The sequence below is a fragment of the Cyprinus carpio genome, chromosome B16 (assembly GCF_018340385.1).
Source record: "Cyprinus carpio isolate SPL01 chromosome B16, ASM1834038v1, whole genome shotgun sequence".
Lineage (NCBI taxonomy): Eukaryota > Metazoa > Chordata > Actinopteri > Cypriniformes > Cyprinidae > Cyprinus > Cyprinus carpio.
The window spans coordinates 10,891,644-10,918,854 of record NC_056612.1 but is presented as its reverse complement, the minus strand read 5'-3'; the positions used below and the strand labels follow the sequence as shown (position 1 = coordinate 10,918,854).

Below are 27,211 nucleotides of genomic sequence, written 5' to 3'. Positions count from 1 at the left end.
CATACTAAAAAATTCAGATTTTTTTCTTTAATATGTGCTTATATGTGCACCTTATATCATTTGGTTATTTGGTGTCCTTTGGAGTTTCTAAGTGTCCTTTTTTTTGGAAAGACGTCTAAACTTATCTTGAAAAAAGCTTGCAGAAAATACAGATTTTTGAGAATCACACTTTAATCTTTTGGTTTACTTTGCTGGATATAGCAAATAATGACAAAATAAAACAAGATAAATGGTCTATTTAAAACAAGATAAATGGTCTATGCTTAATTTTATGAAGTGTGTGATGATTTAGATTAAAAATTGTAATCGATTGACAGCCCTACTTAAAATGCATGATGGAGTGCATCAGAAAGGAGCGCAATTATATTTACTCAAAAATTTATCATTTATACCTTTTAAGAACATTAAACATAATGAGATACAATAATGAGTCCCTCACATTTACAGGAAAAATAAATGAAAGTAAAACGTTAATATTATATGTTCAGAAGACTGAAAGTGTTCCTTTGGACCATTCTACCTCTGACCAGCTTACACATATTTTGTGCTTTTGTTTCTATTTATCATTATATAAAAATTCAGTTTTACCATCTCATTAATCAATTCGCATTTTAAAATAAATTCAAATAGAAAATAGATCTTTAAAATGTTAATTATTTCACAATATGGCAGTTTTTTTTTTTTTTTACTGTAAAACATCTTATCAACTCAAACTGTTAAAACAGCTGTATACACATGAATATGAATATCAATTAATGGACACTGTGTATTCCTGATTAAAATAGCTCTTTGATTAAAATTATTCTTTGAATTGATTTTTTTTTTCATTGCACTGTACAGAGATATTTAATACATATTGTCAATACAATATATTTTTAGCTGTATCACACATTCTTAGGTGAATTTCTTCAGAACAGGAAATGATGCATGTCTGTACTGATAGACGGCTCACCTCTAAAAGACCTGTCTGATCATGATTGTGTTTCTCAACATATGTTTATCACATCAGGAACTTCCCTTAATACTTTTTTTTTCTTCTTCTATTCACAGCAACTGGACTTGCACTCCTGTCCCAAGCCCATTGTTTTTATCCTCCACTCCTTCCTGTCTGCTAAGATTGCAAGATTAGGATTGGTAGCCTGAGATTGAACTGTTATAAACTGAAACAGTGAGGTGATTTATTCCAACATGGAGAAGGGAAAACCGGAACGCAGTGGAGCTCACAAGACTGAACGAGGGCGATGTAGCAAACCGGACCTCTGAATGATTTTAATTACATTTCATTAATGATAAACAATGTATTTTTCAGAGAGATATTAATTATAGTGAAACACAATTTCACATAGATTTTCTACGAAAAAAAATCTATATAATGAACACTAACTTGTGATTGGAACTAAAAAAAAAAATACTCAAGAGTATTAATTTAGAATCCAATACAGCAGAGTATTCAGCACTTACAATGCCATTAACTTCTATATAACAGGAGGGAAGGCCGCCATCTGTATGACAGCTGTCTGAGTAATTACATCTGTCTGGCAGTTAATGTGGATTAAAGAAAGGCTAGTTTAAACCTTGTTAATGCACATAAAAGTTAAACGGCCTGAAAACATTCATCTCATTTCTTTCTGGTGCTTTCACTCTGGAGATGTGCGACACAGATAGTTGAGCAGAATCAACAAGAATGTTCTAGAGTGCCGGTTATCAAAGAGGCATGTCAACAAACTGGCAGCTTACGCAAGGCCTTTGTGACAAAAGAGGAAAATCGAGACAGGGTCGGCCCTCCCCTTCAGAACTGTATCTGTTTCCACACAAATGGAGTTTCGTCTCACTCATAAATCTGGAGCCCTGCTGTACTAACTTCTGACGTCCAAAAGAAGTCTTTAGTAACGCTGTCACATTTGTGTCATTGTTTTTAATATTCATCAGAAGGGTGTTCTCCATTCTTGCGTGATGTGCTTGCATGCATGCTAGCACAATAACTTTTGTTGAGGCTAAGATTTGCTCTCATTTGCCTGTGGTCATATTTAGCTTCACTGTGCAAACACACAAAGGCCATTGAAGAACTTTGGATGTCAGATTATAAATTAGAGCACTTCAGAGTTTTCAAGTTAACCAGCAATTAGTGTCCATTGTCAGACACTGAGCGTTCCCAGAGCATTGCTCCATTGGAGGGGTTATGGATTTGGGGACAGCAGGGCCCCTGTGGCGCAGCCTTTGTCTCATCTGTGAAACCGTCCCTGCCACATTCCAGCGCACATGACGGATCCAGAAGTCACGGGGTGGAGAATCAGATTTCAAATGAAAGTGATAGTTCACTCATCATTTTCTCCCCCTCAACATTGTTGTTCCAGAATCAATCAGAATACGAGATGCTTTGAAGAATGATTCTGTCCAAACTGTAGAAGTCAATGGGGTCCAACATTTTCAAGCTCCAAATAGAACATTAAAGGGTTAGTTCACCCAAAAATTAAAATTCTGTCATCAATTACTTATGTTGTTCCAAAACCGTAAGACCTAGTTCATCTTCAGAACACAAATTAAGATTTTTTTGATGGAATCTGAGAGCTCTCTGACCCTACATACGTAGACAGAAAGGATCCTCACATGATTAACATCCAGAAACATAGCATGGAGGTCGGTAAAATAATCCATGCGAAATACCAAGCTACGAGAATGATGAGACCTATTTCAACAATTTGTCTCCTCTGCCTCACCATACTCTCCAAAATGGCACCAGGGTGATGCGGAGTCAGGGTGAATCTTTTGATGAGACTATTACGTTGTATGATGAACTGATTGCAATTTAGGTTTTTACTCACTCCTATAAGAATTTAAAACACTGATTACATCAGACTACATCAGATATGGTAACAGATTTTTAGACTTTCAAAATGACAAAAACATTGTTCAAAATGTCTGGTATTCAGCAGAAAGGTAATGTAGGTTTGGAACAACATGAGGGTGACTAAAGTGACATTTTTGAGCTTATAATTTTTTTTTAAACAAAGAAATGACAAAGGATATGTAGAGCAGCAAGTGCTACACACATCTAGGTGTGGCATAAGTTTGTACCCATTCTTCTGTATTTCACTTAGTTCTACTGTTTAGGAATAATGTTATTCACACTTCCTCATTTTCAGCTTAAGTTTCAGTAAATGGTCACTGGGGAGGAAGTTTCAAGTTTCAAGAAAATAACAGCATATTTTCATAGTACAATGAACTCTTCTGAAAAGTTCAAGGGAAATTTTATTCTTCATGCTATGAACCCTTTTATATCAAGACGTCAGCATGGAGAACAAAGTGAGATGCTTAAACACACTGTAGAAAACAAGTCCAAAGTTTAATAGAGGTTACCCATGCAGATCAAAATGCTGATTTGGCTTGGGAAAAATGAAGTATCACAATGTATCAATAAACTAAAACCTTGCTAAAAACATCTGTTTTATTCAACATCATAATGCTGAGTTTCAGCATGTGAACTAGAGCAGCTCTGGTGATAAGCAGTGAGTTCAGATTGTGTTGCCTTCGAGGGCTTTCAGGGCTGCCAATGTAATGTGCAGCCCCCTCCCTCCCTCCTTTCCCATCACCCCTCTGGGTACCCAGGAGCGAGAACAATGGCCCTGTGTGGGACTGGAATGTGTCCGGCGACTAGTTTGCCAAACGAGACACCCTCAACCTTCTCTGGGCAGGGAGTACCAGGGAGAAGTTACTCTTTCCCCAATGTGACCTTAGGTAATTATAGGGCAAACTACGTGCAGCTCTAGTTGAGTGCCGATAGCTTGTGTGTGACCAACGAAAAAGAAAAGATGAGGCAATCACAGAAGGAATGATGAGGTTTTGGGAAAAACGTTGAGACTCTCATGTGTTCCTTGTTTCACGCTTGAGTTGTGATTCGAGCGAACTGATTACTGAAATATGATCTGGGAAGAAACGCCCTCTGACTAATTTTCATGATGCAAAACAGCACTTGTCAGAAAACGTGGGGCCATATTTAGCTGTTGTTTGTCAGTCAGACACTCAGTTCAAGTGTTAAAACTTAAAAAGCCAAATGAAATAACAGTTTTGATACATTAAAATGATCACAAACATACACACACAAAAAAAATAGAATATAGAAATAAATATGTACATGCCAGGAACAGTTGTATAATTAATGCTGTGAGAAGTTCTACAGCATTTGAAGCACTTTTCTTAAAGCTCCATCCATTCACTTTGTAGCATCATGATGTTAGTTCTTATCACAGCGTCCTACTGCAGGTTTACCTTCAGTGTTTCCAACTTCAAATCAAGTCATCTTTTAGATGATTTCTCCACAACCCAATCAACCACCTGTGGATGAGAACAGTGTGTGTATAAAAACATTTTACAGTGTAGCAATTTTGAGGCCATCTTACAAAAACAACTCAAAACAACATAGCTGTAATTTGTCATTTTCATCAACTCGGGTCCTCTCAGAACACAGTAAACTGAAGTGCGTGCTTTACCTGTTTGGCGTTGTTACTGGCTGCTTTCTTCATTTCCTCATGAAGGCCACGTGAGGTTTTCAGATCCTGTTGTAAAACAAACACAAGTTGCTGTGGCATAATGGCTCAGAGAAGAGCATTGTGCAAGCTAGACTTTGCTAATGCTTTATTCAATGTTTTATACATTGATAATAATAATCAATGTTTCTTGGGCACCAAATCAGCATATTAGGAAGATTTATGAAGGATCATGTGACACCGAAGATTGAAAATGGCTGCTGAAAATTCAGCTTTGCCATCACAAGAATAAATTACATTAAAGATCCAAATAGAAAATGGCTTTTCATAATGATAGGTTTCATTCTTTAAAAAAATTTTTTTTAAAGGTTTTATTTCTTTTTTGTTTTTTTTTTGAGGAAAAAACCCCACTGACCTGAAACTTTTATATGGTAATGTATGCAAATGCTCTACTACATTTATACATAAATGTGTTTTGAGTTTGACTAGCATACCATTATAAGAATTACATTTAAGTGAAAATATGGATGCATGTATATTCTCATTATAGTTAAGTTAATACTATCAAGTTAATATATCTGTGACAAATTACATTTAAAGTGTTAGTTCACCCAAAAATGAAAATTCTATCAGTAATTACTCACCTTCATGTTGTTCCAAACCTGTAAGACCTTTCTTGATCTTCGGAACACAAATTAAGATATTTTTTGTTGAAATCTGAGAGTTCTCTGACCCTTCATTGACAGCATATTCAAGGTCCAGAAAGGTAGTAAGGACATTGTTAAAATAGTCCATGTGACATCAGTGCTTCAACTGTAATGTTATGATGCTACAAGAATTTTTTTTTGTGCGCAAATAAAACAAAAATAACTTTATTCAACAATTTATTTTCAACGGTTTTCTTTCCATGATGGTTTAAGCACTGATGTCACATGGACTATTTTAACAATGTCCTTACTACCTTTCCGGGCCTTGAATGTTTCAGTTGCGTTGCTGTCTATGCAGGGTTAGAAAGCTTTTGGATTTTGAATTTGTGTTCCGAAGATGAACAAAAGTCCTACGGGTTTGGAATGACATGAGGGTGAGTAATTAATGACAATTTTCATTTTGAGGTGAAGTATCCCTTTAAAGGTTGCATTTGGCGTACCCCCCAGTCCACTTATAACATTTATTTATACATAACGTCACATAACCATGAGATATAAGCCACCCAAGTTTACACAGAATATCAATGTCAATTCAGTATCCATCACCTTGACCTGTCCTGATGAACAACACTGAACTATGCTGGTAAGTGAAGGCTAGCCTAACATAACAGGGGCCATTTATATATTGAGGTCTTAAACGTACCGTAGCAGAGACCATCTGTATACACTTATGAATGATTTTGGTGCGCATAAAAATCTTGACTAAATCAACTTCAGGGAAAAATATTAAGGTGCTACAAAAGTGTTTTTTTTACTCCCCCTCACTGAATGCTTTAGGAACAAAGCAAATTGAAAAGTTGAAATAAGTTTTTGTTCCCCTGTCATGGATAAATGATGTAGATAACATCAATCGGCAGCGTTTATGCAGCATATTTTGAGCGCTTCAAAGATGTCCTAAAGGCAGGACAGCAGGGTGCGAGGGAAAGAGGCAGAATGATTCGTACCCACCTTCAGATAAAACTTTGATATGTCAAACAGTCTTTGACTACAGGCTTCAAAGCACTTGTGCTCGCTGCTGATCCCGTGTTTATTAAGCGTCTTAGCAACCACCTCCCTCAGCATCTGAAGCAGAAACAATGGATGAGAACGATGCACAATCACGTAACTACTGCACTCACAGACCTCACACAAAGACCTGAGATTTGCTGATGACTGGTTGTGAACACACCGAATAAAGTAAAGGGTTTAAAGTTTTGAATGGGCTGAGAGTTGTTCTGCCTTATTCCATGGCTCTTTGGAAAACTTGATTCTGACCGGTCAAATGCAGCATTCAGTGGCCAGATATTTTGAAATAATGACCCTTAAACTGCATATTTGACCGTATTCCCTAGCAACCAATTTTCTACAAAGCTTTATTTTTTATGTCTCTCTTCGAATCAATATTTCATACCCATATATTAATTTGTCAAGTTGTAATGTTATAAGCGGGGCAATGTACATTATCGAAATATATTTAGGTTTTGCCTTGTTTAAATATCTTCAATATTACATTTCTGGCTGATACCAATAAATTAATGTTTTAAACTATTTAATTTGAATTATTATTTACGATTTATTAATTCTGTCTAAAACTAAATAAATGAAACACTAAAATCAATCTTTTTAAGTTAATAGGCAATGCAAGATTATAATGTACAGTAAAAAAAAATAGATATTCATTTTGAGATTTGTTAAAAATTACATAATGTTAAAATTAGTGTTTTTAAAGATGAATTTAAGGAACATTATGAGACAGCAAAAGTTAATCTAGATATTAAAAAAGGAAAAGCATGAACAAATAAATACCCAAAATTGACCTATTTATGTCAGAGTCAATAGGCTCGTGGCCAGCTCTCTGTAATATAGCATGACTTCTTTTTTTGGGTGACCCATCTTTTAAAACTTTCCCATTCCGCCCCCCTTTCTCTCCTATCTCACATCCTGTCTACTTTCCATTCTGTCCTCTATAAATAAAAAAAAAGCAACTCCACAGAAATATCTTTAAAAAATATATATTTACATATTTATATGCAATATCTGCCAATAACATTAAAAGAAAAAAACATATCACATGACAAACAAAATGATACCAATATATACTGTGCATCACTAATGCTGATTTGATCAATTCTCCGGAGCCTGGTCATTAGCACTTACCCTGTTGTGTTTCTGGGAGCGGGACTCGGTCTGGGTCTGGCTGGGTTTTTGACTGGGCGAGGGGTCGGCAACCGAAGCAGATCGTCTGGCCAGACCTGAGCTGGAACGGGAATGGGCTGCTTGCTGCCGCAGAGCCCCCACTGCTGGGTGAGTACCACCTGCACCGAGAGATCCAGAGCTCTCCGATTTACACAACCTGCCAAAGGGATTTTCAAAGAAATGAGGTGGATGGTGTAAGATATTGCTTCTCTGAGATCATCAATCCCATAATCTCTTACATAAACTTACATCAAAACTCTAATCAAAATGACTTGATGTGACGGCCTACTTAAGCACTGGAGCACACACTTCTTATTTTTCTTCAGGAGATGCAGCTCCAGTGCTCTCTTTCTAAGCCCATTTAAGAAGAAACTGCTCAGTTCCAGGATTTTTTTTATTTTTATCCTTGAACATAAATTTCCAGGCTTGTGCTTTTAGTTCCCAATGATATGACAACGCTGTGGTAATTTCAGAGTCTGAGATGATGATGATAGGCCTTAAAATTAATGTGGCCTCTGGAGTTCTGCAGTAGGTCAGCATTTAAAAAAAAGTCAATAAGTTCATGTCCTGACAAAACATCATCTAATGCACGCTGGGCTTCTGTGGCGGCAAAGAAGGCCAAACAGTAGACATTTGATCACTGCAATATGTGAAGCGCATTTAGAGAGGGCCTACGTGATTTCAGCAAAAAATGCCGGAAATAGTAATACTTTGACTTTCATTGCAGTGCTGCTCAGTAATTTTCATTCATTGCTCATTTCACCCTTTGACAAAGCCATCAAGCACAGATCTATATTCAATTTGGGTGCGAGTGACGTATGGCGCATTCAAATGCATGTACAGTGGAGGAACGGAGGGGCAGAGGAAGGCAAAGATGAGCAGGCGCAAGGGAGAATCAATGAACTGACAGCTTCAGAAAATTAACCTAACTGGAGAAACATTAGTTTGACTGTCTAATTGAACGTCCCTCTTCTGAGAACTGGTGTGTAATGACAGGTCGACTTGTTTAAATACTGGCAAGTAGAATATCAGTACAACAGACTGGCCTTAAACACCCTTAATAATAATAAAAAGAATAAAAATCATTATTAATATTTGAGGACCAATAATAAGCAATAATTACGCACCGAATTAGCATAATAGTATGATTTCTGAAGGATCATGTGACACTGAAGACTGGATTAATGGCTCCAGAAAATTCAACTTTGCCATCACAAGAATAAAATACATTTTAAAATATATTCATATAGAATACGGTTATTTTAAAATAGAATAATATTTCACAATATTAATTTTTTTTTACTGCATTTTTGATCAATTAAATGTAACAACTGCAACACAAAGTTACCTGAAAAATTATTGTATCTAATTTAGGGCAGCAAAACGATTAATCACTATTAATCGCATTCAAAATAAAAGTTTATGTTTACCAACTATACTGTGTACTGTGCATATGTATTATTTATACACACATACATTATATATATATTTGTTTCTAATTTAGGGTTTATGTTTACCAACTATACTGTGTACTGTGCATATGTATTATATGTATATACCTAGATTTATACACACATACATTATATATATATATATAAAACATATCATATTTTTCCTTAATATATATGTGTTTTTTTATCATTAACTTTTATTTTGAATGCGATTAATCGTTTTGCAGCCCTAGTCTAATTTAATGCCAAATGACCTGCTACAAAAAAAGAAAGAAATATCCCTAGAAGATCTGTGGCCATCTATAGGTAAGAAAAAGCCATGAGATGACCCTTCATCATTAGTATGCATGTGGTGTTGTCACCTCTTGTGTGGCTGGAGGTCTGTTTCGCGGGAGCGGCGTTTGAGCCGGGACGGCTCACTGTGCAGAGCTTCACCGTCGGGCACACTGCCCGGTTCAGACAGCACGGCTGGGGAGGGTGCAGGACTGAGGGCGAATGGCACAGGGCAGGGCTCCTTACAGCATGTACTCTGGGTCTCATATCTTATTAGACGAGACTGCAGCTTCACAAAGCCACGGTCTCGCTCAAGGGCCATACGCTCATCCAGACAGAACCTGAAGCACACCCAGAGAATGCTTGAGAAGATGGAGGATTTAGGGAGAACAGATTGTAAAATGGATGAGTTTTTATATAGACACACACACACACACACACTTACTCTATTCCATGGTAGTGGGACCGGGCGGCTTTTGAGAAAGGAAGCTTGGTCACCTTCCTGGGTGTGAGGTCAGGAGACAACTGAAATGCATGTTCACTACACAAACAAAACACAAACCACATTATGAGACATTCAGTTCAGGAATTATTAAATACGAGTATTTCTAGAGATAGTGTCTTATAAGTTATGTAGAAAATCTTCACAATATATTTTTTTCCTCAGTGTCTTCAGTATTCTCTTTATGTCTGGCACATAACTAGTACATAACCTCCATTTTATTATTCATTTCAGGGCTACCAGAAATGAATGAATGAATCATCTGATGTTGTTCCAAAGGCATAAATGCGAACCTAAGATGATTTATTAACTATTTTAAACAAAATTTTATGCACATGAATTAAAGTTTTAAATTTAAATTATTTATTATTTTAACTACATTTTAAAAATGAATTAAAATGTCTATTTAAAAGTAATTTATTAATTAAAAGCTTTGTTTGAATTATTAAATTGCTAACTTATTCCTTAAGTTTATTATCCTCCATAGGTCTGTCAAGCTCCCAAATGACAAAATAAACACCATAAAAGTACAATAAAGATGGTCCATAGGACTCGCGCTTATATTCAAATCTTCCAAGTCATATGATAGTTTTGTTTGACAAACAGAAAAAAAAAAAAAAAAACTAAAAATCATTATACACTGAAAACTTTCCCTTGTACATTGATGTGCCATCTCTTTATGGCATTTGTGATTTGATAGTCAGGTCCTTTCACAAAGCTATATATGAAATAGTGTCCAATGCACCACTTTATCAATACTCAATGTGCTTTTTTCCCTCATTTTAAATCCTGAACTGCCACATTGTTTTATTATATGGAAAAGAGTGTAACCTATTGTGTCCCAAAGAAGAATATAGGTTTTATAGGTTTTCAAACAGTGTGAGGGTGAATAAATAAAGAACTTGGGGCTGAACAATCCTTTTAAGACCAGTGCAAGCAGAAAAAAAAGAAAAAAAGAAAGAAAAAGTTGTAAAACTTGAATGATGTTTTAAAACTTTTTTACCATGTACTACACACATGCTCCCTCCTTGTCTAGAGGGACTTGAATTGCGGTTTTAATAAGCTAGGGAAAAAAAGTCATTAAGAGACATCATGTCAGACACTGTGTGTATGACCAACCCTCTAAGCACTGGCAGCGGCTGTAGTTCACCACTAGGCAGTCCATCAGGGGTGAAGTGTTTGAGCAGTTCTCTGGCATCCAGCAGTGTAGAACTTCCCCTCTGGCTATCTTTAGGCCCCATCAGACTCTCAGAGGAACCACTGCTGAACAGTCTGCACCTGTGGATGACACTGAAATTTATTCATGCAACCAACCACAAATGTACTATTCCAACCACTGAACAAATGCACAAGCTATTTTCCCATCTTATACACTGTTTTGAGATTCATTAAGCCCTCAACAAAGACAACAACTAAAGGCTCCAGACACGGTAATGAGTTTTCAGATGAGGTGATATGGTACCAGATGGTTTACCTGGATCTTTGTCGGGCTCTCTGTATGTTCTCGTAGTTTTGTAGGACACTCCTCTCTGGCCATTCTGTGCGAGCACAACGTTTCACATCTCAAAAGAAATGTAATGGTTAGAAAGAGCAACAAGTTGAGTAAATAAAAGTATTTCTAATCAAGCTCATAATATTTTACTACATATTTGCCTGTCATTTGGTATTTGGCAATACCATATAATACTAATACTACATTTAGACTAGTTATTGTTCTATGTATTAAGGTGTAGTCACATGAAACAACAGTGTCAACATGGTGAATTCAGGTGACCAACTTGCTGTGAAATCTGCATGGTTTTGTTTACTACACACATACTGAAGTGTGCGTGACACTCACGGTGTTTCAGCCTCTGCTGCCCCAATATATGAGTACATGAAGACAACAACATAATCAACTAGACTAGAACTGCTATGAGAGTCACGTCATGAACATTTCACCGTTTATTTTGAGGAAAAACTATTTTGCTATATTATGTACCGACTAATAAATTACAGAATGTAAGCAAACATTGAGGAATCAAATAATAATAAAAAAAAATTAATTAAAGAAAGCCTCCATAGCATAACGTGAGTTAAACAGCAAAGATAGCAAGCTTTTTTAAAACGAAAACAAAAATAAAAATAAAACTAAACTGGCTGTCAGTGACGGGGCTTGCATGTTTTTTTTTTTTTTTTTTTTTCACAAGAATACCAACATGTTCACCTTCTCTGGTTTAAAGGTCCCCGAAGTGCCTTGAAACACGCAGCATTATTCTATGATGGTGACATAATTTCAACTGAAACAGGAAGAGAGGGTGGGACATATCTAGCAGCCCCACCCCCTTTTTAAAATGCCCAATAGCGTTTTGTTTATATCTGCTCGGGCCAGAGCCGTTGAGCTCTGTAAAGCCAAATTTGACAGCCACAGTCTAATAGATTACCCCTAATAGTGGTCATAATCATGCTGAGGCTGTGTAGTTGTAAAAGTTTTTAATATATGCCGACTCGCGCATATGATCCGCTCCATGTGATCGCGTCTCTAGACCATGTGAAACAAGACCTCATTTGCACCAATCAAAGTCTGAATCGTTCGCTATTACCAACATTGTGCACTACGTGCCATTCACTGTACAGGAAATACTACACTGTGAACAAGTAACCGATCTCAGCCGGCGCTTCAGCATCTATTTATAGTGCAGGGGGCGGGCACTTTGGATTCTAGAGATCATTTGATTGGTCAGAATATTGGAAGAGAAGATTAAGTACGATATGATGATGTCAAAAAAAATCGTTGAGCCGTTTTGGCAGAAGTGACGAACTGCTAGCTTTGAATGCTTATATCTTTTAAATGCGAATTTTGTCACTGTTTTAGAGCACACTACCTTACAGATAACCTTAAGACTAACATATTAGGGCCTTTTGCACCGCTTTAGTTCCAGAACTAAATGTACAGTACTAAAGTACTGGGATGATTTTGCATGAACTATTTCCCAGTACCATTTAAAGGGTTGCATTCGCACCGACAGTGTGTACTAGGAAGTGACGTAAGCTGGTCGACAGTTATGTTTTTTATGGTTGGATTTGAACAGAAGGTGTGTAGTAGGAAGTGGTTTAAGACAGGAGGATGGGGGACGCTGTGATCGGAGCTGTGTTTTTGTTGTGTCTCGCGGGTTTCACAATAATAGATATGTAATGCGATTGAAAGAACGGAAAGGAAGACTAAGAATCTCCAACGACAACTTGCAGTGCTACATTTGCCTGCACTTCAGCGTCTGTCCATTTATCGCTGTTCATCATACTTGTGAAATAAGTTTACACAATGTTTACAGTATGTTCACACAGCATTTTAAATCATGGCGGGTGAGGGCGTTTTCGAACTTTTGTGTCGAATCTGTGTATTCTTTGTATACTTGTGATACCAGTTGTGCTGGTTAGACCCTGCTCCAGTTAGGAACTAACTTGGTTCTCGAAAAAGGCAGTCCGGTACTAAAATCGCACCCAGTTCTGGCGGTGCGAAAACGCCAAAAATTTGGTAGTTCCACAATTAGTTCTGGTACTATGAAAAGGTTTCCACAGTGCAAAAGGCTCTATTGATACTAACACCCAAAAAACCTTTAATTTGATTTCATGGGGACTTTAAGAAACGGTATTTTATTTTACTTTAGTGTAAAAACCAAATCCTCTGTCAGCCATATCATTTTTGCCGCACGCTGGCGGACCTTAACGCTCTACTGACACAACAACTATAAACCAGGCTCTACACCTGAAGCGCCTATGTCACTCACTTCATGTAATCAGCGAAATCTGACTTCTGCTATATGTGCTCTGCAACTCTCCGCAGCTCAGCAACTCTTGCTGTATGGAGCAGCGCAGACCATGCACTCACACAAATGCGACCACGTCAAATTTTAACTCGCAAGGTGCGGCGAGGTCAATTTTTTTCTAGAAACGCGAGCTCTTTTAATTTTATCCTTCATTTCTGGTTTTTTTACTATATTGGTATTTTGGTTCCAAATTTAAGACCTCTTGAAATCATAATTAAGAATTTCTTGTACAATTTAAGACTTTTTTGGCCTTAAATTTGATACACCTAAATTTAAGACTTTTTAAGGACCTGCGGGAACCTTGCAAATACACAAGACAGTATTTCTGTAAATCAATTAATTTCAGATGCTTTTGATTAATATTTAAGAAAACCGTTAAAATGGAATCCAGAAAATTAATGGAAAACAGAATTTGGTAAAAATAAAACTGAATTGGAGAAAAAAAATAAAACATTTCATAGGGCCTTAAAATTGTTTACTTTTGTTAAAGTTTTAATAAATTGCTGTTTAATATTGTAAGTTTTCATTTCAATTAAATAGACATGATTTTGGATGAATAACATATAAATTTATTTTAACCATTGAAACAGAGTCTAGAAAAAAAAAAAAAAACAGAATCCAGAAAAATAAAAAAAAAATTTGTACAAAAAATAAACCAGATTTCACAGGCTCATAATCAATGGTAATTTTAGAACATTTGAAATCAAATGCATTTTGTACAATGAACAAATTTGTAAAACTTTTGAACAATGGACAAATTTGGTACGGTGTTGGCTCATCATTTGACATATAATATAATTTGGGTAATGAAGCAAAACCAGTCTAGAAGCACTGGTCTAAACTGGATTTTATTATAATAAACATTAGCAGTAATCAATATGATGTATAATATTATTAATGTATCATAATGTAAAAATTTTCACAGTCCATCAAAATTTTTACAAATGATGCATCACTAAAGTAAACTGCTCTGTAAGTACTTCTCACCACTAGTGTTAGAAGAGGAAGTCCGGTTCCCTTTCTCCAGGCACATGCGTTCAGACACTCTAGACAGAGTGGAGTCATGCATTTGAAGGTACTGCTCTCTGGCCAGATTCAGCAGAGCCTTCAGTTCATTCATGGGAATGGCAGCAGACTTCTGGGCCTCCTCTCTTCGCCCTAGCCACATTTGAGATACATCATTAAATGTCTTTCATTAATCACACTACCCTTTCAAACCAATCTGTTACATATTGTATCTGTCTGCTTCATGTTGACTTTCAGTTTCTTGTAAGACACATTAATGAAACTTAGCACATCTGAGACAGCTGTACAATTAATCATGTTTCTCACAAAATCCCCTCTAGAAGTGCCTTAAGTTATTAAATGGTAAAATTTTGCATAATCACATTTTCACTACTAATTTGATGTCCAATGCGCTGTATATACTCTGTATACAAAATCTGCAAAGAAAAAATGTCAAATGTCTGATACAGCCTAGGAACTAACCTGAGTTTATTAGCTACAAGCCTAATAACAGTGCTCTGACATGCCACAATTAATCTATCAATCATACAGGCTATCATGCATCAAAAACCCTTGTTAACACAGTAGGTGTTGAAGGCCTGACAAAAGCTCTATTGTTTACCACACAAAAGAGATCTTAATTTTCAGAAAGCGCTCACGTGAGACTGAGAATGTGTGACCAGAGGAATATGATTAGAAATGTGTTGCTCTGGGGTGACTGAAGCACAGCATGTGAATACTTAGAGGTCCTGGTGAAAGATTTTCTGTTGCCTGGGAAACACTTACGGCAGCATTCCTTGAGGACCAGAGTCTGCACCTTGGCCAGCTTTCTCTCCCTTTGCAAGAACTGCTCTCCACGGAGACACGGCAGGGACCGTAGCCAGTCAGCAGTGCTGCTCCCTGTGGAGAAAGAAGAGAAGAGAATGAGAGTCTAAGAATGCAGAAGAGTGAGTCAAGAGGTGTTAATCACGTCTAAAGCAAAGTACCAGGAGAGAAGTCTGCCCAAAATGTCCAATCTTACATTTCAAAACTGCAATACTGTTCTTCCTTACAAGCTTTGTTTTGGTTACATTAATGCTCTTACATGCACACTATTTAGTGAAGTGACACATACTCTGAATTTGTGCTCTGCATTTAACCCATCCAAGTGCACATACACACACCCCGTGAACACACACCCGGAGCAGTGGGCAGCCATTGCTGCGGCGCCCAGGGAGCAGTTACAGGTTCGGCGCTTCAGTTATTCACTCTCCCCACCGACAATTGCTGCCAGACCTGAGAATCGAACCTGCAAACTTCGGGTTACAAGTATGACTCTCTAACCATTAGGCCACGACTGCCCCATGACTTAGAAAAGCAATACTCTTCCTTCGTTGATACTTCAGCAAGACCAAAAAGTAAAACCAAATTCAAGAGAGTTGATCATTTAAGTATGCAATGCACAGTCTAATCTTTAAAACCACAGAAGCATGTTAACAGTTTCATATCCCCACATAAAATTTCCAGCGACAAGCATTTGCATGTCCACACTGGATACAAAACTGCTGTAAGTCCTGACTCAATCACAGCCAATCAAAACATACTTGATATTTAAATGTACATTCGCTGCGGGTAAGGCAACTGAGCATGACACAGCAGAAATAGAAATCCAGCTATCTACAAAGTATCTTGTTGTTGTTGCTCATCACAGTCGCAGCTGGTTTATACAAAACTCATATTTACAAAATATATCTTTAACTAGTTGTTATGTTCTGTCATGACTGGTTCACATTTAATATTTTTTGTTCTTCCACTTTTCCTAATGCATTCAAGATTTGCCTTAACCTTTTGTATTTCAATAGACCATTAATATTAATTGAAATTCATTATATGAAATTTATTAGAACATATAAATTAAGAATTACCAGTATAAAACATCATTAACTTCAATTGGTTTAATATGACTATGTATAATGGCTATGCATTAGTAGACCACACATATGGCTCTGAATTTATTACTTTATCTCAGAATTTGTAAATAATAATAATAATAATAATAATAATTTAAAGGTTTTAAACTGATCTTTTGTTGAACATGTTAACTTTCAGTCCAACTTTTTGAGCATAGACCTGACAATGACATTTAAAAACTTAAAAGCCATCCAGGGACTGAGGCTATAATTACATATTAGCTCATTTTTGAAAGAATTTAAATATTTTGTTAAACTGTAAAAATACTTGCATTAGCATTTTAAGATGGTTAATACTATATAAAAATGAAATATGAATAAGTAAAAAAAAGACCTGATGGCAATTTATTTGACTGGCTTATAGAAAACTCCCAGGTACCAAGCATCTCTTCAGAATCCATTCAGAGAGAGTAGACACCTGAGGGGCATCCTGGAGTGCTCATCACAATGCAGTTTCTTAGAAAAGCTCTTGTATGAGCTGAACATGCTTTATTTTTGGTCTATTGTTAGTACCAATGCCGAACCATTGTTGCCTTATTAAGCACCAACATAAACAACCACTTGCTGATTTGTGTCTTAAGTTATCAAGGTTGAGTTATGGATCTGGTACAACCTTCTGAGCTCCACGGGAGTCTCTGAGCAAACCCACGCATTCTCTGATCTCAAGAGCAGTAATTTACTGTAACAAAGCTCTCCAGCGGTGGGCTTCGATACAGCCACTCTCGCTATACAAAGGAGAGCTATTAAGAGTAGTAGTGAACCACAAACCACCTGATTACATGAGTAACAAATAGATGCTAATCAATAAAGAAGACATGGCAAGTCAAGAAATTATATATTATATGAAACAGCCAAAAGAGTGTTCCTTTCAAATTTGATTATACTGCAAAAAAGGGAAAGTGGGAAAAGGCAATGGGGAAAATTGCATGTCCTATGTCCTTATCATGTTCCACAGCTTGTTAACTTGAAAATTTGCCCAAGACCAAATGTCTTCAGTTGCTCTGTCAAAAAGAAACTTCTGAAAGGAACAAAATGAAACGTGACAACAAGTCTGGGACTGTGCTACTGTATTCCCAATTCAGTGTTTGTAAATTCATATAAATTAGAAGAAGTGATGTTCCACATTTATGAAGCTCAGGACTGTGCAGTTCTGGACTTGTCATCTTGGCAACATCCAGGTGGCCTCAGCTACTGCTGTGATAGATGAGACTGTTGTATGGGTTTAATCTGACTCTAATAAATGCAGTTCTGGAATGCCACAGGGTCCAAATTACTTTAGAAGAACTGTATTAGACCTCTCAATCCAACAGTACACATTGATTTATGACTATGCTCAAATATACAGCTCTAGGCATACTGTTGCATCTGTGCATATTCTTGCTGCCATTGACTGTGCATTTTAATGATTGGTGATCATACCTGAGGAAGGTGAAACTTTTTCCCTAATGAGGGCATTAAGCGTTGCCAGGGCAGCAGATCCATTGATCTGATTGGCTGTGTGTATCATTCGTGCTGTGCAGCCTCCTGACTCCGCCCCCTGCACCAAGAAGAGGTAGCAGCCTCTTTCACCTTTTACCTCCACATCAGGCACTGCAGGGATGAAGAGTTAATAGCACGCTAGCAAACATCCAGAAATAAAAGTAGGCAACTTCAGCGCATGAATGTCAGCGTATAATTTTACAACACGTGATGTGAGTGCTGGGCGGCACATGAGAATGAGCATGGCGCAATTATACATATTAACAGCCTTCAGAACAAAGTATAAAGCGGTTTTATTAAACGCTGCTCATACCAGGTATGTCCTTGGGGCGTTTGGACATGAAGTCTCTCCATTTGCAGGAGCTGAGCTGGGAGGCTGCTGGGAAAGTCTCCGAGCTTATCACACAGGACAGAGAAAACAAAGCTCCCACCTGCAACAGGAAACACTTTTTGTCTTTGTCACCCCAGTGTTCCAGCTCTGGGAAATAAGTTGCTGCATGCAAGTTATCAATTTCCGACTATCCTTCTCAGAGGACTTTGAGAGCTTTGGCTGAATCTTAGTGGGAGAGGGTATATATCTGGCTAGAAGACAATAACTGGTGATGATCATGTTGAAGTTGGCCTTACCTCTCCACGCAGTGTGCACAGTTGGTCCAAGAGTAGCTTGGCTTTGACAGATTTAGAAGTCAAACCACTGTAGATGAATGTCAAGGTGTGAAACAATACAAAGAGAAAAATGAGTTTACAGTATAAACAGTCATGAGGGACATGCCATCTCAACAATCATTAGCTCTCAGTGCAGAGTTCACCGTGTGACATTGAGAAGCCTGGTACTGTTAGTAAATGGTTGACTGTTTTTTAAACATTCATATACACTACCAATCAAAATTTTGAAGTTGGTCAGTTTTTTTTTTTTTTTTTTTTTTGAAAGAGGTCTGTAGTAATTAAAAATACCATAAAAAACTTTTAGTTTATAGATAAGTAAGATAGTAAGTAACTTTTCTTACTATCCTTTATAGGGATACTTTCATGAACACAAAGCTCTAAAGAACAGCATTTATTTGAAATAGTAATCATTTGTAACATTATTAATATCTATACTGTCACCTTTGATAAATTGCAACCTTACAATATATTACTAACCCCAAACTTTTAAACTTGCTTCGGATAAAAGTATCTGACAAATGCATAAATGTAAAACAGATTATTATGCGTCATTAATTTTTAAAGCTTTCAGAACATCAACCAAATTCTTCCATATAAGGCAAATAAAGGGAAATAAATCATGCAGTACTATCTACAGGCACTACCTCTAATAAAAAATGATTGGTTATTTATACAAAAAGAGGACAAATTTAAATCTATTGTATGTCATAGCATTTTAGAGAGAAACAAATGATATTCATTCTGATTGGTCAGTTTATGAATACAAGGAGAATCTATCTCTTTTCTAGCATTTTAACAGTAATTTCATTAAACCTTTGCAAAGGTGAATGATTATGTATCTGAAAGATATTCAAATAAAACATCTTTATGCATTATGTGCATTTACAATTATTGTTTGTGTTTATGAATAAAATGCACTAATGGACATTTTTGGAGCCTTTTGTCTTTGGGAAAGATACAGTTCAAACTCTGCACTGGAATGGAGAAGAATCGGGAGATCTTTGACTCTGACCAGCTGAATCAGTTCCAACACAGGCTGGTAACACTGAAATACCTAAAACACACAAAACCAAGCATGTTTTCAAGGGTCATAAAATATTTATGTTCAGAGAGAAATTAACCACTTGTGTCTGAAAGTTGTCACTGTAAAAACACACGCACACACGCAAACGCGCACATGCACACACGCGCATACACACATCATGTGCTAGTGACTGTAGGTTCTGTCAAGTCAGTAATGCATTATTTAAAACAAGGGAGAAGAAGAAAGGGAGGAAGAGGACCAAAGAAAAACATTGATGACCAAGCAGTTTCAACCAAGCAAAGGGTTATGTGACCAACAGATTAAAGTGTTACTGGCTGTGACAGCTGCTGGCTAATGAAAAGAAACAAAAACAGCCCTTTTATGGTTTATTTGCCATTAGGAGAGTAACAGTTAAAGCTGTTTTGGGGCCGCTGGGTGCCTGTGCCCCTGAGTGTTGAAACAAAATCAGCTTTGTGCTCAGAAAGGACTTAACAAGAGCTTTTGGGCTGGAAAATGAGAAGCTGAGAGGGAGCTGGCAACATTTCTAACTCTTTATCAGCTCTTTCAGCTTCTATACAAGAGAAGGCGAGCAGAGAAAGAGGAAGTCAATCTGAAGAGATCTGCTCCATTATTCAGTGGTTCTGGGCCCACAGAGAAGATGAGTACGATGCAACATGGTGAAATTAGTTCAAAGCTATATTTTAAGTAGTCTTAAAAATACTGTTGCAAATCCCTAAGAGTTACAGGACGGAAAGGAAGATGATAACATCATGTTAACAATTAAGATAAAAGGGTCTGTCAAATCAAATCATGTAATTTTATCAGTATTTTCACACAGTGTTTTATCAGAGAATCAGGGTGTTGACCAGTGATTTTGCTATACTGTTTATACCACGGTAGATAAATTTGCAGTCGGCAGGGCTGCTTCACATTATTTACATGTTGGAAATGAAGAAATCATAAATACATCTCAAACAAGTAATTAAAATCTGTTTCTACAATAGCATTACAACTTAATAGCGAGCACTGATACATAAACAGCAAATTCAACCAGCTATTTTACAAAAGCTTTGAATCAGACTTTAGCAGCAAGTAGATTACATATAAAATTCTCTAGATTATCCAAACATTGCCATTAGTGCAGTATCATGTAAAACATTAAACAATTTTTTGTTAAATTTACATCAAAAATAGATATATTCTAACACAAAGTTTTAAATAAATTTAACCAACGCACTTTAAGCAAAGCATTTCACCAAATAATTATCAAATGACAAAAATATTGTTCAAAATTAGGATTAAATATTTGTGCACATGGTGTCAAATGTTAGGTCTTAATTTTTGCTGAAAAAACCCATTTGCTGATGCCATTTTTTGTGCTGTTAAACGATTAATCGCGATTAAATCGCATCCAAAATAAAAGTTTTTGTTTACATAATATATTTATGCTGTGTATATGTATATAGAAATACACACACGTGTATATGTTTCAGAAAAATAGGTTTACATATTAAATATATTTATTTACAATATAGATTATATGATATAAATAGACATGTAAATACATGTTAATATTTTCAAGAGATACATTGTATTCGAATGTATTTATATATTAGGGCTGTCAGTCAATTACAATTTTTGATCTAATTAATTACATGATGTTTTGATTAATTGATCTAATCAGAAATTAAATTTGACTGTAAAAATACCCGCAAAAGATTGTTTAAAGCTATTTTTGTGTTAAAAAAAGTATCAATTAGACATTACAAATTGTAAAGAAATATTTTATTTGATTCAACATAAATTTATTACACATAAATATTTAGGCTACAGCGGTCTACAAAAGAAGATAATTTGAGAAACATCTCAGAATTTTCTGTTTATACAACGAAAGTCATTGGTAAACAAGCTTTGTTACCAACAGTCTTCAAAATACCTTCTTTTATATTCTGCAAAAGAAAGGTTTGAACAACATGAGGGTGAGTACATTTTTTTTTTATATATATATATATATATTATATATATTATATATATATATATATATATTGGGTTATTATATATATATATATATAAATTTGTATTATTATTAATAATATTTTATTATTATTAAATGATACTCTAAATAAGAAACTAAATCTGCCAGCAGGTGGTGGTGAATGTCTTTATGAGTCATTCATTCATTGATTTTAAAGGCTGATTCATTCAGGAATTAAATAAATGGCTCTCTTTATGAAAGGGTCTTTGAATCATTGGTTCACATGATTCGTTCAAAACGTGGATTCATTCAGAAAGTAGTAAACACCACTGTGTTGCTCACAGACACACAACAATTCTGTTATGGCTTTAAAGGTAATATGTTCTCTGCAAAATTGTGAAAAACATAATATTGTGTTTAAAATATAATGCAATATCAACTTCTTATTTACTGAACTGTTGTATAAATCATATTTGCAGTCGTATTCAGACATAAACAGCACTCGTCTGATATTGCTCTGGCTGCTGGTGTGATATTGATATTGCTTATGGTTTGATATAAATATGAGACAAAAACACATACGGGGGGTTTTTGCATCAATCTCTTTAATTTTAGGGCATAACTGCATTTATGGAGTTGCTGCCCTGCATTTTACTTGGCAGTCTATGGGACAGTCACAAGCCTCCCAGTTTTCATTCAAAATATCTTAAATTGTGTTCTTAAGACGAACAAAACTTGTACGGGTTTGGAACGACATGGGGGCAAGTGATTAATGACGAAATTTTCATTTTGGGGTGGAGTAACCCTTTACCACGTTAAACTGACAACCCTATTATATATACATAATAAATAAACACAGAACACACACATATAATATTCAAACCAAAACCTTTTTGGATGTGATTAATCACGATTAATCATTTGACAGCACTACATTTTTTATATCCTGTATATAATGCAATGACAATCAGACACTTTAAAAAACAACTCAAGTTGACAGTTATTTATTTCCAAGGTTACCATGATGTAGAATTACCATACCTTCACATTACAGTGTTAGCTTTTGTAATGAATTACTTTAAGAGCTCTGAATGAACGTTTGCATGTAAGTGCTGTCATCTCTCATCAGAGATGTACAGTCGTGGTGGCAGATGGGAGGTAATGTCTTACTCACTCTGATACAGAGGAGAATAGCATTTTCACATTGATTGCGTTGCCCATAACAATAATAAAGTTCATAAGCAATGCGGGCATAAAAGAAAAAGAGTTAATGGTACTAATCAGCATAAAGGCAGTGAATGTACGGCACGAGCCCTGTGTAAACAGACTGTGGGGTGTAATCAGCGCAGTTGGAGGGGCTGAAGTCTCCACTACCGCCACTGTGATTAATCTAGAGCGGAAAACTCATTACGATTACATTCCACGCTCTCACTTTTATGACAGAACGACAGTGTAAGAGATGCAGAGAGAGAGGGAGAGAGAGCAAGAAACAGCCGATATAAAAATTGAGCACCACTTTTATAGGGCCACAAATGCAATGGATAATTTTAGTCATCTTCTGAAACAATTTTCAGCAGGATTGTTTGATACTAATATTAAAAGCTTCATATGAGATCTCATTCCCATTTCTCCCAGTAAGAAACTTTTATGGGTGGCACCGGCTCAAGATGTGCCACCTGAAGAGTCACAAAATGTAGTTTCATTTGTTTGACATTATTTATAATAAATTCTATAATAAACTTTCACAACTTAAACAAAACCTCAGCACTAGTATAATAAAAACATAAAACAAAAACAGAAAATTTTGGAATATTATGAACAGATTTCTGGAGCAGAAATTGAAGTGTTTCAGATTCAAACAAATACAAACTTTTTTGGTTTTTATAAAAAAAAAAAAATAAAAAAAAAAACTCCATAATTGTAAGAATCCATTGAATCTGCTCACCTCATGCTGTAGTTTATGATCAGTGTGGCACTGTGGGTCTGTGTGAGGATACAGTGTATCACTCCAGCGATTTCTCCTCTGAGCTCTCAAACAGAAACCCTCAAACTTCAGCTCCGAGACAAACTGAAAATAACACAAGTGTCATTCAGAAGCGTCTATACTTCACTACAATACTTGTCCTGCTTCTACAAAACAAGAGTGGCTGAAACTAATTTATGCTCAAGCATAAATAGAAAATTCTTCATTTCTGAATCAAACAAAACTTCCAGAAAACATGAGAATGGAGACAGCAGTTCTCAGAGTAACACTGACCTGCTCTCTGAGCAGCATTAACCAAACTGAGTGAATGCACTGGAAATAAAACTCAAACCCTTTAACATCAATGATCTTTGTATCAGCATCAGGCTCATTAGCTGTATTTATGCATTTAATTCACTTTTAACTCAGAAGAACCAGAATCTTTACTGGTCCTGCTATCTTTCCTTAACCAAAGCACACATTTCGCTGTATAAGAGCTCTCTTCCCGCTAAGACATAAAATTTCCCTGCTCAAAATTTCCCTGAATCAAATTATTTTCTTTAAATCTGCATGCTTACTAAGTCTTTCCATCTTTGTATTTACAGTTTCACAAATAAGTAGGAGTTACTGTTCTCATACATCATTTATGGCAAGTGTTCGCCCTCTGCTGGACAGAGGAAAGTCTACAGTTACTATTTTATGTATTTATTTAATTTTATATATATATAAAATTATATATATATACACACACACACACACATAATATATATACAATGTGTATGTATGTATTTATATATATATATATATATATATATATATATATATATATATATATATATATATATATATATATATATATATATATATATTATATATATATATATATATATATATATATATATATATATATATATACACACACACACACAATTATTATTATTAAAGTGCTGTGTTCTAATCAATGGTTAATTTTTTAGAGACAATTATGAGAACGCAACTCATAGGTTGATTTTTTTTTTTTTGGTGCACAGTGTCATTTTAGTATTACTTATATATTATAGTATTTATTAAAAAAAAATATATTTTATCAAAATTTTAGTTCACATTGTAGTTATTTAGTTTTTTTTTTTTTTTTTTTTTTTTTATAGTATATTTCAGTAATTAATCATTTTAGTATCTTTATTTACTGTCATTTCAGTTAGTTGTAGATGAGCTTTTCATCTAATGTCAATATTTAGTTTTATTTAAAACAAAAATAAATAAATAAATAAATAAATAAATAAATAGTTCATTGATCCGTGAGTTTGAGGAGGGACTATTTGCTTGTCCAACCAACAAAACAGTATTTCTGCAATTCTACAATTACACACTTCACTTGTAACCTCATACATTTCTTTGTTTTATTACACATATTTAAACAAAGGGGCTTTAGATCAGTATAATGTACCTTTTTCTCTCTAATGTGAAGTCCACCTCTCCAAATCTCTCTCCCATCCACAGAGCTGTCAATCACTGATGGAGAACATAAGCTGCCATCTAGGTACATGGCTGCTTTCTGCCACCTTTATAGTGCAGAAACAAGAGACACAGGGCCATTAGGCATAGCAGAACATAAATAGAAAGGACAGGTCTATTATCTCAAAAATGGTGATATTATTACTGGAGAATATTGGATTTTACCCTGCTTTGTGTTCAGTGACCATGATCATCCGTGCCGAATGCCATGCCCTCAAGTGCTTCAAAGAGCCAATCACAGGCAACATATCCTTCAACCCCGCCTCCTCATCCACACACAGAACAATCACATCGAGCAAAGACTTCCCTGCAATCAAGAACAAACATAACATCAATACAATAAAAAAGCAAAGCAACACTATGATAACATTGTTTGCCGCTAGCAATATTCTCAAATATGTAAAACAAAATAAAGAAAATATTACTATGATAACTTTATAATGCCCAAAAACATTTAATATTATAAAACAGTACCTGGAGGAGGAAGTTTATCTGCTAACTGATGAAGACCTTCAGCAGCCTCTTCAAAGAGTCTATCATGATAGTCAATCATCAGGAAAAAATAAACACAGAAAGTAAATGGAAATAAACGTGCCAATAATCAACTTATGAATGACATCAACTAATCCCTGAAACAAGATTAATTCTTTGGCCCAAAAAGGTTCTTCAGTTTGAGATGTTATGTAGTGACGTATCAATCACAATCTCTCACTCTGCATGGGACGGGTTCTCTGTGAGCACGTTCTGTTCCTCTTGCTCCTGAAGGGCAGCAATGCAGGTGTCTAAAGCAGACGGCTCTGATTCCTCACTGTCACTGCGCTGGGAACACAGTTCCTCCCACTCTGAGCTGCACCACTGGAAATACACAGTAAAGAGTGTGTGTGTGTGTGTGTGTGTGTGTGTGTGTGTGTGTGTATGATCAGAAGCACTATACCAGGGTTTTTCAATCTTTCATACGTACATATGATCATCCTCACACAAGTGATCCCATTCTAAAATTTAAAGGCAACTATGTACTTTCATGTATAAAGACCCAATTTATACTAATTTAAATTGTTATAATATATATGATACTAGTATAATACTATAATATAAACTATTCAGGAAATATTTAGTTTCTTTTAGGTTAAAATATTTTTTCTACTCACTATAGTACTGAAGTACTGCATAATTGCTGTTAATGGTGTTACTCGTCTGTTTGTTTACGTCTTTTATTGATTTTTCTGAACATTTCTGCCGTATGCACATGAACTGACAGTCACCACTGATAAGCTACTACTAAATATTGTAGAAACTTAATTTTCTGTAAAGTTGCTTTGCAATGATTTGTATCGTAAAAAGCGCTATACATATAAACTTGAATTGAATTGTTAGATGCATATTCCTTATTTTAATCAGATTTTTATTATTTATTCATTTTTTGAATTTTGAATCTAATTTTACTGTTTACATATTTATTTTAATCTATTTATTTACTTATTTTTTTATTTTATCTAATTTTGTACTTTCATTTTATTTATGTTAAATATTTTATATTTATATATTTATTTTAAGAATTGATCTTTTTTAGGCTTTTTAAAAACCCTTGAACTAATCTACATTATTACTTTATAACCTTTGTTTGTCAGACCCAGGTTATGTCATTTGTAACCAATCTAATGTGAGAGTGCACTGAACAAGAAATGTTAATTACCTGTGTCGTACCATAACTGGCTTGAATGGCAAAGTACCATCTCTGTGGGCCAGGACTACCACTCAGAGAGCAGGCTTCATGAATTTAAACAAACAAAGTCAAGCTTCAAAACATAACTTATGGAAAATGAGAGGCGAATGAGGTTATGCATAAATGCACAAACCTACCTGGAAATGGAGGAATGCGCGTTAAATTCGACTTAGAAATGTTCTTGAAGTTATCAAACACTTTTTTGGTTTCATCAACCCCTGCAATAAAACCAATAACGTTACGTTAACATGTCAAAACAGCAACAGAACGCCAAAGCAGGACTTCTAACAATTACTGATATGCGGCGTCCTCTTACCGTTAAAAGAGCCCTCTTTCTTTGGCTCTAGATTGATTATAACAACTAGCACGTATCTGTCCATAACTGTATGCTGCCGTGTTCATGTAAACTAATGTTAACTTGTTACAGCTCCACACAGTACAAAACAAATTTGCGCGCGTTTACAACCAACACGGACGTTCGAAGATGACGTGACGATGACGTGTGCGCTACCAA

The 27,211-nt window shown here is 35.6% G+C and overlaps 2 protein-coding genes across 2 annotated transcripts in view; one reads left to right on the top strand and one right to left on the bottom strand.

Annotated features, from left to right (window-relative positions):
- The window catches only part of sntb1 (syntrophin, basic 1), a 49,228-nt gene extending 45,791 nt beyond the window's left edge, over window positions 1-3,437 (top strand). The window contains exon 7 of the mRNA XM_042740708.1: window positions 1,051-3,437. Within this exon, the coding sequence (XP_042596642.1) occupies window positions 1,051-1,143 (93 nt within the window). The 3' untranslated portion in view covers window positions 1,144-3,437. The remainder of the gene's footprint in view (window positions 1-1,050) is intronic.
- LOC109080862 (MDM2 binding protein) lies at window positions 3,323-27,210 on the bottom strand. Its single transcript, XM_042740707.1, has 22 exons — window positions 27,014-27,210; window positions 26,835-26,915; window positions 26,668-26,741; window positions 25,687-25,829; window positions 25,449-25,507; window positions 25,140-25,281; window positions 24,907-25,021; window positions 23,442-23,564; window positions 19,457-19,551; window positions 18,459-18,525; window positions 18,145-18,262; window positions 17,772-17,942; window positions 15,190-15,303; window positions 14,386-14,556; window positions 11,067-11,154; window positions 10,712-10,870; window positions 9,536-9,631; window positions 9,180-9,431; window positions 7,328-7,523; window positions 6,140-6,253; window positions 4,488-4,553; window positions 3,323-4,332 (listed from the first exon to the last, which is right to left on the bottom strand). The coding sequence occupies exons 1-22, from the start codon at window positions 27,075-27,077 to the stop codon at window positions 4,294-4,296; spliced, it is 2,547 nt and encodes an 848-aa protein (XP_042596641.1). The 5' UTR covers window positions 27,078-27,210; the 3' UTR covers window positions 3,323-4,293.
- Window position 27,211: the final 1 nt, after the last annotated feature.

What these genes read in the sequence shown, in the direction of transcription:
- LOC109080862 (XM_042740707.1), bottom strand. Translation starts at nt 27,077, where the DNA reads ATGGACAGATACGTGCTAGTTGTTATAATCAATCTAGAGCCAAAGAAA. An exon ending in ATCATAAACTACAGCATGAG is followed by an intron (nt 19,552 to 23,441) that starts GTGAGCAGATTC and finishes TGTGTGTTTTAG; the next exon opens with GTATTTCAGTGTTACCAGCC. An exon ending in TGTGCACACTGCGTGGAGAG is followed by an intron (nt 18,263 to 18,458) that starts GTAAGGCCAACT and finishes TTCCTGTTGCAG; the next exon opens with GTGGGAGCTTTGTTTTCTCT.